At 46.8% G+C, this 12,689-nt stretch overlaps 1 protein-coding gene across 4 annotated transcripts in view; it reads left to right on the top strand.

The window, feature by feature from the left end:
• The first annotated feature begins 3,504 nt into the window (after positions 1–3,504).
• Positions 3,505–12,689, top strand: part of Ccdc3 (coiled-coil domain containing 3) — a 91,781-nt gene continuing 82,596 nt past the window's right edge. For 3 of the 4 annotated variants that reach the window (XM_021643597.2, XM_060372385.1, XM_060372384.1), the window contains exons 1-2: positions 3,505–4,060; positions 7,005–7,179. In XM_021643597.2, the coding sequence (XP_021499272.1) occupies positions 3,687–4,060; positions 7,005–7,179 (549 nt within the window). In that variant the 5' untranslated portion in view covers positions 3,505–3,686. Of the gene's footprint in view, positions 4,061–4,283; positions 4,613–7,004; positions 7,180–12,689 lie in introns of all 4 variants that reach the window. The other variant, XM_060372386.1, reaches the window with a different exon arrangement.

The following is a 12,689-nucleotide window of genomic DNA, read 5'->3' on the forward strand; positions in this document are numbered from 1 at the left end:
CCACATTGCAGCACCTTCAATGGCATCTGAGAACACCCTGTCATCATGGCATTTCCCAGAGCACCAGTTCTGATCAGTGTGTCCTACCGCTCTCTTCACAGCAATGGGCTCACGGCCACAAAATTAACTGGTCTTACCACGTGTGCTATCACCTGGAAATGCCCCAACAAATTCTGAAAGGTGTGAGGGACAGAGGAAGACTCAGTCAGCTATCGGGTCAGTTGACAGTCAAGGCCCTGAAATGGCAGGATGTCACCTCAGCCTTACATGCAGCCACAATAGATGGGTCTTGTAATCAATGGGCAAAAATGGCTTGCCTCGTTATAAAACCCAACAATGTGTGGAACTTTCATTTCTTACTGTCTTGTGGTCTTGAGGGTCTTGTTTTCCTGAGATCAGCAGATCACCAGGGAACATACCAGCAGCCCCATCAGGAAGAGAAAACAAATGAGGACAGCTCTTTGCCAGAACCTATAGAGAAGAAAATAGTAACTGACCCGTCTTAGAGTCCGCGAGGACAATCTCGGGGAGGGGCTTCAGGAGAAGATGGTTTGGGTGATATTGGAAGAGCTTTGATTCTCTTGAGTTTCTAAGAAAAGAGAAAATAGCCAGGCCTACAGCTGTTTATTTATTGACTTGTCTAAAGGGAAAGAAGAGTCGAGGCTTTAAGGTGATTGGAGTCAGACAAATCTTATCCAGCCAGACCTTCGAGCCACTTGAAGATGAAACTTAAAAGAAAAACCTTTAAATTATCTTGTCTGCATAAGTTATAACATAGGGAGACTACCTTTAAATCATCGTCTATTTTTTGTCTTTAGGTGTCTTTGAGCACTGACTTTAAGTGAGCGTATTTCAGGAGACTGATTCACCTGGTTTGACTCCTGACCCTGTCAGTTCCTAGCTCTTGTGTGTTTGGTAAGTCTTTAACCTCGCTGTGTCTAAAGGTTCCTATCTGTAAAAATAAAGACAAAAGGTCTAGGGAGAGAGACCCGAGGAAAGTGCTTGCCATGCACATGTGTAGAGCTGAGACTGGGTCCTCAGAACTCACAGAAAGCCTGGAATCTCAACAGTCCTATGGTGACATGGGATATGGGGACAAGAGAATCCTTGGGCACTCATAGGCCAGATAGCCTGGTAAACTCAGTGGCAAACAGCGAAGAGATTCTGTCTTAAACAAGGTGGAAGGTGAGGATGGCTCCAAAGCTGACCTCTGACCTCTGCATGTGCACAAGGCCTTTATGGGGGTAATGAAAGCTGGATGAGTTGACAGAGGTGGGGACTCTAACCCACTGGGCTGGTGAGGGAGACAGGAAAGCCCAGAGGAAAGGCCACCTTTTGCTGCAAGGATACAAGATGGCCATTTACACACACTTCAGGGACAAAGGTCTTACGAGACACCAGTCTTGGCATCCAGACACTGAACTTTGAGTCCCCAGAACTGGGAGAAATAAATCTTTGCCTTGGAAACCTCCAGCCTGTGGAATTTCATTACAACAGCCGGAGCAGGTTCAACAGTAACCCTGTGAAAGTTCACAGCTTAAATGTCCAATGAGAGACAATGGGACTGTGCTGATAAGCAGCCTCTGATGTTAGCTCCGAGGGTCACTTCCCCACTCATTGTGTGAAAGTCTGGTATTTCCCATGGCAGGTAACCACAGAGAGTCATTTGTCATCCATATACTTGGCACTGCTGTCCTCTGGGTTTCCTTTGCCTATAACGAAGGTTTTCCTACAGAATTTGTTGAGGCCTTATTGAGCATAGTTGTATAAGACTGACTCCTCCCCCACCCCCAATGGAACTTGGCTGAGGTCTCAGGCTGAATACTTGACACAGGGAGATCTATGGCCTGTGAAGGGCCTCTCTCTTACACTTCCTTCTGCTTTGGGGCTCCCACAAGGTTTGTGAGAATAAAGCCTAATTGGCTCACCTAAAAGAGTCTAGGCTCACATGACGCTCATGACGCTCCGAAGCTCTCCAAGTCCTTCAACTGGATAGTCCTGTCTGAAGTCCTTTTTATTGTCTGAAAACATCCAAAGGCTTCCCCAGTTTTCCTCTCTCCCGTCTTCCTTCTAATCCCCTTCTGCATGGGTTGGGGTTGTTTGTAAGAGCTGCCGGGCAAAACCGGGCAAAACCTGCACCCATCCCAAACCATCCAGCCAGAGTGCCAGGACTCCTAGACCTGGGGGCCTAGTGAGGTGAGGCCCAGCCTTTACACTTTCATCTCCATGTCTGTGTGGTCTCTTCCAGCTTGTCGTAGGAACTCTCTTCTCTCTAGGTCCTTGAACAATGCAGCTGGGTTCTTGTTTCCAAACCTGCAAACCCCCAAGTGCAGATAGCCACCTATTTTAAGGGCAATTTTGCTTATAAATCTGTTCTAAACATTCATTAAATGAAATATGTATAGTAATGATACACGGATAACATCCATAACAGGAATGTATGATTAATATATTAATGAGCAGGTATTCTTATGTTCTTTCTTCCTCTCTTTGTTTCTTTCTCTTCTTTCTTTCTTCTTGGAGACACTTTCTTTAGCCTATGCTGAACTCAAACTCTACAAAGTCTCCCTATGTAGGTGAGAACAGCCCTGAACTTTTGATCCTCCTGCCTCCGTCTCCCAAGTCCTGAGTGTATTCCACAGTGCCCAATGCTGAGTGTTGGGGATCAAACCCAGGGCGTCATGCATGCCCAGCAAGCACTCTTGTACCTGAGCTACACCCTCAGCCCTCTTGTGATTTACTCTCACTACACCAAGAATAGCAAAGGCAACGGAGAGTGAGTGAGAACTTTTGAGGATTTTGGCCTCTTCCACTTCACCCACTGACTAGGGAAAAGCTGTTTTGAATTTACTGATGAATTTGCTTCCTCGGTGTAGGACTTTCAGAATCTGGGGCTGTATAAAATATCCAGGAACAACGGCTTTTCAAATCTTTATGGGGATCTAACTGTGTGTGTGTTTGTGTGTGTGCATGATAGAGATGAGAGAGGGGGGAAGAGAGAAGAGGAGAAGGGGGTGAGGGCGAGAAGGGAGAAAAGGAAGGAAGAGAGAAAGAGGAGAAGGAGGAAGGGAGGTTGGAGCGGAGAGGGAAGAGAAAGAGAAGGAGGAAGGGAGGGAGAGAGGAGAGAGGGAAATAGTTATTATTCTACACGAAGTTCTGGGAAGATAAAATCAGATTTGCTTTCTATGTGCTTTGATTCTAAATCACTTGGACTTAGAGACTTCTGCGGAGCACTCCACGGTGCAAATCAGAGCTGTGGTCGCGGGACACGTGCGGAGGGAACAACTCTTTACACCTGGCGCGCTCTGATCTAGCCCGTGGCGATGCGCTGCAAACCAGCTGGGTCTGGCGGTCAAGTCCGTACGTCCCGCCGCCACCTGGGAGTCCCGCTTCTCCGGGAGCCGTGCAGGGCTGCCCGGCCGACTCCCCGCCCCTGCCGCCGTCCACGCCCCAGTCCCCGCCCGTCCCGACGCGTCCTCAGGACCCTTCTTAAGCGTGGCGGGGCGAAGGTGCTCAGGGCCCAGAGCTAGCCGCGCACCCAGCTCCCCGGAGCGCGCGCAGCCGAGCGCCCAGGCCGCGGTTCCCGGGCGAGCGGGCAGGCAGGCGGGCACCGAGGGCTCCCGCGCTCCCCGCCGCCGCCGGCACCCGGGCGGGCCATGCGCCCAGGCTAGAGCGCAGCCGCCGGCATGCCGCTCCCGCTGCTGCTCGCCGCGCTGTGCCTCGCAGCCCACCCGGCGCCCGCGCGCGCCTGCCAGCTGCCCTCCGAGTGGAGACCCCTGAGCGAGGGCTGCCGCGCCGAGCTGGCCGAGACCATCGTGTATGCCAAGGTGCTGGCGCTGCACCCCGAGGTGCCCGGCCTCTACAACTACCTGCCGTGGCAGTACCAAGCTGGAGAGGAAGGGCTCTTCTACTCCGCCGAGGTGGAGATGCTGTGTGACCAGGCGTGGGGCAGTATGCTGGAGGTGCCCGCCGGCTCCCGCCTCAATCTTACGGGTCTGGGCTACTTCTCCTGCCACTCCCACACCGTGGTCCAGGACTACTCCTATTTCTTCTTTGTCAGGTGAGCTGGCCCCTCTGCGGGTTCCATGCAGCAGGTCGGGAGCGCCCCCCCGGACCCGTTTCCCTCGCTCTGTCCTCTAAGAAGATCCTGACCACCTTTGGCGGAGGATGGTTAAGATACGGAGATGGCTTTGGAGTTCTGTGCACACCAGGGCGTTAAAGGCAAAAAGGTCAAAGTGCTTTTGTTTGTGAGACCGTTTTTGTTTTTTTCCTGTTTTGCCCAGGGGATCTTCCTGCCTCAGCCCCTCGTGTCAAAGTGCTTTTCAGCTACCCGACTGTATTGAGAAAGGTGACCTTTGCAGTCTGTTGTTGGGTCCTAGCTTGGAACTTCTCAAATGTGGGGTTTGAGCCATTCTCTGAGTCCCACGCTAACATTCCTCCCTTTCACCGGTTCCCACCTGGATAAAAGTGAGACGCAAACAGTGATAGATGCACCCGAAGCACCTGGGAAAGTCCTGTCGTTTCCTGCTCATCCACTTTCTCCTCTCCTACCCACTCCAATGCCAGAAAGCAGCCCAGATGTCCCGTTCCACTCTCTCATGCCAGCTGCTAGGTAATTCAAATTAGCAGAGCTTTGGTGGAAGCCTGCTGGGGGCGCGGGGAAAGGTAAGGGCCCCAGGTCACAAAGCTTTGAAGAGTGCAGATGGGCATCAGGCAGGTGGTCCCTTGTAGACAGCATCCATCCTGTGCCATTCCACGGAGGGTGGTCTGTGAGCGACAGCAAAAGCATCTGCCCCCAAATCCCGTTCATTCTATCGACTCCTGAATTCAATCTAAACCACACGTAGAAAAGAGCAGGTGGATCCCCGAGTTCGTGGGTTGCTGCTAATTGAGTTAGGATGGATATAGAACAGCGGAGAGAGACACGGACATAGACTCTTCGCCAGGTTTTAAGACAGTGGTTCAGTGCAAAGTTGAACGACCAGTAACAGCCCCTGTCTTACCAATTGTAAAACAGCACCAAGGCTCTGGGGAATGATTCTGACCGGGGGCTGCAGATTCATTCTGGAACCCCTGAGAAAGAAAACAGTAAATTCCGCAGAGGGGCGTCCTTAAGCTGAAGGCCACATGTGCTTTCCATATTGAAGGCAGGCTATGTTTAGAATGCATGTTCTGCTTTGTGTTGGCTTGAGCGGCTTAGCCAGATTATTTATTTATTTATTTATTTTGGTAATTGTCTGGAAAGTATACTTTCTGAATAAAGTCAGCCAGGCTGTGAGCATGCCTTTCCTTGATAGAGAGAAATCTAACAGCCTTTTCATGTTTTTATTTAGGGGAAACACTGAGAGCCCAGCTATAAAACAACTTGACAGTGCTTTATTTTCCACTGGATAAAAGCTCAATAAAAGAAGAGTGTTGAATTCTTGCTTATTATTGTTTTTTTAATCACAGCGTGGCCCAGGGACTGTGCAGTGATCAGCCAGTGTTTTCATCTGTTTTCATGACCCTATTTGCAGAAAGTTAAGACAGACAAACAGTCACACAATACTGTGACAGACTGTTTTTCATAGGACTGTCTTGCCTTGAAGTAGGCTAATAAGTGCATACAAAGCATTCTTCCTCTGTTGTTCTGGCCTCTTCCTCCATCTCTTGCTCACTAGCTGTGGCTGATAAATGAACAAGAGGGGGGATTATTTTGGCTCATTTCAGAGGGCTCATTGCCTTGGTGTGTGGCTCTGTACACTTACACAGATGATTATAAGCAGGCAGGGCACAGCAGCTGTTCACCTCACGGCAAACAGGAAGCAGAGAAGGAATATAGGAAGGGGCCACAACAGGATACAGCCCCAAAGGCATACCCCAGAGGTTCATTTCCTCCACGTACATCCAACCTCCCGAACCTCCCTCAGCCTCCCACCCTAGTTGGGTACCAAGGTTGAGCACAGGAAGCAGAGGAAGTAGAACATATCAAATTCAAATGGAAACACTTAGGGTATAATTCTCACCTCTTTTATTTTTTTCCTGCTTATTTATTTATTTATTTATTTATTTATTTATTGTCTTTTTGAGACAAGGTTTCTCTGTGTGGCATTGTAGACCAGGCTGGCCTGGAACTCACAGAGATCCACCTGCCTCTGCCTCCCCAAGCTCTAGAATTACAGGTGTGCGTCACCATGCCTGGCCTACTTCCTATTTCTAGTAAGCATGAAGAAATGTTCACTAATACTTGTGCTGCATTCACTCCATGCCAAGTTCTATTTGTTTGTGTTGGATGTGTGTGTCTATGTGAAGCATGCACAAGAGCATGCACATGCAGAGGCCAGAGAAAGATGTTGGCCATCTTCCTCTGTCGCTCACTACCTTACTGCCATTGAGGCAGGGGCTCTCATTGACCTAGAAACTTACTGTTTGGTCTAGGCTGGGTTAGCACACTACCAAGTTCTGCCTGCCTCTGCCCACCACTGTTGGTGTTACTGGCATGCACAGTCATGAGTGGCTTTTTACGTGGGTGCTAGAGATTTGAAGGCGGGTCCTCACACTTGATCAGGAAGTACTCTTACCCAGTGAGCCACATATACATTTTTCTAGTGCAATCCCGTGATTATACCAGAAAAGCAGATTCTGCTACACTCCTTTTGTGGCAGATTAGAAGATGGTGCTTCAAGAAGCACATTTCATTTCATGAACCCAGTGTAGCAGTGAGACTTGAATCCAGGTCACATTTTATAACTGCTGTGTGCTCACTGGGAACCAAGGAACACTCTGAGACATGGGAAATAGACAGGTTTGCATGCACACATCTTTTTTCCTCATTGTCTATCCTCCATTCTTAAGACTCAAGTAGTATAAAGTGGAAAACAATTAGAAGTGCTAACTGTAGCGTCCCTTCCTGAGAACCATGCCAGACTTCATGATGAAATTAGCAAGACCCTGTAAACTAGACTGAAGCCGACCCACCTCCAATAGCCTTACTTGCATCTCTGCTTTGACCCCCTCCCCCTTAGGATGGATGAAAATTACAATCTTTTGCCACATGGGGTCAATTTCCAAGATGCCATCTTCCCAGACACACAAGAAAACAGAAGGATGTTTTCCAGCCTTTTCCAGTTTGCCAACTGTTCCCAAGGGCAGCAGCTGATGACTTTCTCGAGTGACTGGGAGATCCAGGAAGACAACCGGGTAAGAACTGGCTAGAACCCATAACTCAGCAAAACAGTCATAGCGTAGCCATATCTTCTATGAGCATCACGATCATAGGTGTCAAGAATGTTCTTCCAAATCATGTGTTCTTATGTCTCTTTCCCAACTGTGGGACAATGCTGCTCAGAGGCATTGGATGCCAGAGGTTTAGTGCTTGATTAGGAGTTCTTGACAAAGTAGGAATGAGAGCAGAGGAAGACACACATTCTCCTTCAAAAGGGAGACAAAAGCCAAAACCATATTACACTCATTTGATTTAAATATGTAAATCTTCTGGCATAGTGCTCAAGAGTAAGTGTTCAGTACTTGTAAACCATTATGGCTAATCTTGTGACTGATAGATAGTCTGAGGTTCTCAACCTGCAGGTCATGACCCCTGGGGGGTTGTCAAACAAGCCTTTCACAGGGGTTGCATACCAGATACCCTATAATTCATAACAGTAACAAAATTACAGTTATGAAATAATTTTATAGTTGGGAGTCACTACAACATGAGGAGCTGTATTAAAGGGTTGTAGCAATAGGAAGGTTGAGAGCCACTGATAAGAAATTTTCTTGGAAGTAAAGAAATGAAATAAATGAAATAAAAATTCTCAGAGCTAACATTAAATGCTCAATTTTTTAAGATTTCTTTTTTTTTTGTATGAGTGTTTTGCCTTTATATATGTATGTATACCATATGTGTGCCTGGTGCCTGGTGAGGTCAGAAGAGGGTGTTGGATCCTTGGAACTGGACTTTTGGATGATTGTGAGCCACCGTGTAGATTCTGGTAATCAAACTCAGGTCCTCTAGAAGACTGGAAAGTGTGCTTAACTGCTGAGCCTACTCTCTAGCCTCTACTCCATGATTTTTAAAATGTTAATCCCTTTAAAGTTTACAGGGTATTTAATCCAGCAACAAGGCTACTCTGGCTAGAATACAGACACACCTTTAATTCCCAGGAGACAGAGGCAAGCAGATCTCTGAGTTCAAGGCCTGCCTGGTATAGAGCAAGTTTCAGGTAAAGAAAAGTTTTAATTTAATCCCAGCACCCAGGAGACAGAGCCATGCAAATCTCTGAGTTCTAGTCAGTTCTGTTCAGGCAGTTCAGTTAAGTCAGTGAGTTGAAAGGCAAGTGCCACTGAGTTAAGTTTGTGGCAGTTCAGTTCATTGAATTCAGAGACAGTTTTTTTTTTTTTCTGTCAATGTTTATTTATTTTAATATATTTTTTTATTTATCACAATTTGTTCACTTTGTATCCCAGCTGTAGGCCCCTCCTACATCCCCTCTGAATCCACCCTCCCTTCTTCCCTCCTTTTTTTCCTCCTGTGCCTCTTCCACAGTCCACTGAAAGGGGAGGTCCTCCTCCCTTTCTATCTGACCCTAGCCTATCAGATCTCATCAGGACTGGCTGCATTGTCTTCTTCTGTGGCCTGGTAAGGCTGTTCCCTCTTCAGGGGGAAGTGATCAAAGAGCCAGCCACTGAGTCCATGTTAGAGACAGTCTCTGTTCCCCTTGGAGACTGAGTGCCATGGGTTACATCTGTGCAGGGTTCTAGGTTATTTCTATGAATGGTCTTTGGTTGGAGTATCAGTCTCAGAAAAGACCCCTGTGCCCAGAATTTTTGGTTTTGTTGCTCTCCTTGTGGAGCTCCTGTCCCCTCCAGGTCTTTCATCATCTCCTTCTTTCATAAGATTCCCTGTACTCTGCCCAAAGTTTGGCTATGAGTCTAAGCATATGTTTTGATATCCTGCTGGGTAGAGTCTTTCAGAGCCCCTCTGTTGTAGGCTCCTGTCCTCTTCCCTGTTTTCTCCCTCTGAGGCAATTTTTCCTGGAGAGTTTTACAGAACCAGGTTGAAAAGAGAACAGCTTGACACAGGTGAAGACAGAATGATCCAGAGAATGAAAAGGGGTCAGAAGATTAGAACAGATTGCTAAATTGGTTTGAGGACAAGCAGAGATATTTAGTCAGAAGCTGAGAGAAGCCAGATAGAATTAGTCAGCTTGGAGAGAAGTTTGAGCCAAAACAGCTAAGTTGAGCCAGCCAGAGTTCAGTAAGAACTAGACAGGGTGAGTTTATTCAGCAGTAAGTCTCAGAGGCTTAAAATAGTCTAGGCCTAGTTTAGATTTTATGGAGGCTAGAAGCTTCCAGGACTAGGCCTAGGTTAGCAGACAGAGGCAGTAAGCCTCTAAGACAGTTACCTCAGGTGAATAAAAGTTACTTTTACCCAGGGTAGCCCAAGTAGCTGCAGTAAGGGTTAATATTACTTTGAATATGGAAATGTACCCAATCTGGGTCAAATGCCAGTGATGGAAGAATGTTAGGGATTGTTCATTTTTCCAAACAATGGTGGTGTCAATGGCACTGATGAGATAAAGTCAGACAGGCCTGTGAGCTGCTGGCCCATCACTCCATGTCCTCTATCCAAAGTAGATCTGAAGTTAAACGATCAGCTTCTGAAGCCAAGTCTGATGTGGCTATCAAATCAAGCAGTGACCCTAATTTATGGGTTAAAGAATCACCTTGGATGTCTCCAGTGGCTCCATTGTTTCTATCCATGTGAGGGTGTCACATCTTGTCTGGTGGTTTAATCTGGGACAGCTGCTTTGTTCCTATAAATGTCATCATCTTCAGCCCAGGGGTCCCTTGTCCCACAACCTTTTTCTTCTGCTCACAGAGTAGCCGACCCTGTAATAGGCAAGGCTGTCCAGACGCAGAAGTTATTCATTTGCTTTTTCACATTGTCAAGAGGTTCCTGCCATAGAACTACCCTGCTGACAGCAGTCTAGGGTCTCCTCATTCTTCTCCCATGCTTTCTGAGAGTTTTCTGGGGTTCCTCAGCCTGTGTTCTGTGGCAGCATGGTCCTGAGAACTGACTTTGTCTTCTCTTCCCTGTTAATGTGCACAGATACATGTGTGAGCTTGATGCACTTGCGTATGTGTATGGAGATGTGTGGAGGCTTCTGGTTTTGGTCCCTAGGCACAATATTGGTTACTTTTCTATTGCTGTGCTAAAACACCATGACACCATGACTAGTGCAAGTTATGGAAGAAAGCATGTAAGTAAGCTGATTGTTCCAGAGGGTTAGAGTTCATGAAGGTTCTGAAAAGCGCAGTGGCGGGCGCAGCTGGGGGTTATCTTGATACGGAAGCAGGAGACTGAGAGAATTGGAAATGGGGCCAGTCTTTTGAAACCTCAAAGCCCACCTCCAACAAAGCCACGCCTCTTAATCCTTAAGACAGTTCCACCAGCTGGGAACCAAGCATTCAAACCCATGAGCCTGTGGGGACCATTCTCATTTAAGCCATCCACTCTGCTTTTTTTTTTTTTTTTTTTTTTTTTTTGCGACAAGCGTCTTTTATTGTTTTAGAACTCACTCAACAGGCTGGGTTGCCTGGCCATCAAGCCCCAGGAGTCCCTGCCACCTCTGCCTCTGTACTGGAATTAGGAGGGTGTGCCATCATGCTTGGCTTTTTAAATGTTTTGGGGGATCAAATTCAGGTTTTCCTGCATTCATAAAGACGTTACCATCTGAGCTCTCTTCAGTCCTGTTTTCCTGTGCATGTGTGTGTGCTTGCATGTGCGTGTGTGTGAATCACACCTAGTCTATCAGGAATGTAATCAGTTTTAGTTTATTTTGTGGGATCTTTGTATATGTGTGTATGTGGCCCACACTAGCAATAGATTTGTGTCAGGAGATCAGATATTCCCGCACAAAAGCTTAAGGGGCTTAGCCTTAAAACTCTTCAGCTGCATGGCTTATTAGCCTTTTGCTCACATAATGAAGTTATTAACATTTGTTTGGAATTAGATTTTCCAACACTAAAAAAGGGAGAGAATGGAATAATAGGACCTTGGGGAATAGCTTCAGAGTAGAGGCACTTTTATTGCTGTGGGTCAGATCTGATCTTGGGGAGACACTTTTTCCCTTTAGTCACCCTGACCTCTTAGATAATGGAGTGCTGGACACATGGAGAAAGTGTCAAAATCTGAAGTATGTATGTGAGGGATAATCATTCCAGAATGCTGTTCTAATGGGCAGTAAATCTAAAGTTTTGATTTGGAACACTCTCAAATTCCCAGACCCTTTCCTTCATTCCATTTTCACTCCCTGCCCTCTTTCAAAGGGACCACATCAGAGTTCAGTGAAAGTATCCATCCATCTGTCTATCTATCTATCTATCTATCTATCTATCTATCTATCTATCTATCTGTCGTGTGTGTGTGTGTGTGTGTGTGTGTGTGTGTGTGTGTGTGTGTGTGTGCGCACCAGGGTCTTATGATGTAGATTCCCAGGTTGGTCTTGAACTTGCTGTACAGCCCAGGCCAGTCTCATATTCTCAATCCTCCCAGGTCAGCCTTTTAAGTGCTGGAGTTGAAGGCATGTGCCACCATCCCTAGCAGCTAATTCTTTCAACATTTAACCTAAGGGCTGGAGAGATGGCTGGGCGGGCAGAAGATCTTGCTCCATGTTGTGGGCTTGCTAGCCAAAGACACAGAGGGAACGTTTGTGTCTTTCTGCAATTTCATAGCTTATTGAATAGCAATAAATTCTCAAGGCCCAGAGGTTTCAGTGACAGCAACCTGACAGACAGATAATAGACATCACACATGCTAAGTATAAATGCATATATGTAATTTACAGGAGGAATACAAGTTAAAACAGCTGCAGCAGAGTACAAAAGGTTTCAATGGGAGGCTGTAAGAGTCTATATGGATAAGATACAAGCCAGACCAGTGCTGGGAGGTGGCTGAAGTCAGGATTTGAGAGCAAGGCTACAGAGTTCAGCTGTGTGGTAAAAGCCTGAGCCCAAGTCCAAGAGCAAAAAACTGCAGTGTCCTCATTTGGTTCCCAATGCTGTGGTAATGTCCATGACTGAAAGCAACTTAGGGAGGAAAGGGTTTATTTCATCTTACAGCTTACAGTTCTTCATGAAGGGAAGCAATCTGAGGGCAAGAACTGAGGCAGAGATTGCTGCGGAGGAATAGGGCTTACTGCTGTCCATCTTCCCATGGTTTACTCATCCCAACTTTTAATATCACTCAAGACAACCTGCTCAGGGGTGGCAACCCCCCTACAGTGGGCTGGGCTCTCCTTCCTCAATCACTAATCAAGAGTCGACCTCACAGACTTGTCTATAGACAATCTGTTGGCAGCATCTTCTCAACAAAAGTTCCTTCTAACCCAGAGTTGACAAAAACCAGGTCCAGGTTCACCTGGCTGAACAGGTGAGTGGGCAGGCAGTTGTGTAGCCTGAGTCAACAGAGGGACCCTAGTGGATCTGAAGCTCCAGGGAAGTCGTGGAGTTCTCTGTTTGTTGATCCTTGATGTATATACTCATTATCAGGTGATAGGTTGGTGTGATACCATACAATCAAAATGTTAGGTGTCTATCACCTATGGCATCCAGTCAAGGGAATTATACTCTGGTATAACTGTTTGCTTTTGTCTGGCGTGTCTAGTAAGTTCTTAGGTCTAGTTACCCTGACTGGATTTTAATATACT

Source organism: Meriones unguiculatus, chromosome 19, assembly GCF_030254825.1.
Source record: "Meriones unguiculatus strain TT.TT164.6M chromosome 19, Bangor_MerUng_6.1, whole genome shotgun sequence".
In the NCBI taxonomy this organism is placed as follows: Eukaryota; Metazoa; Chordata; class Mammalia; order Rodentia; family Muridae; genus Meriones; species Meriones unguiculatus.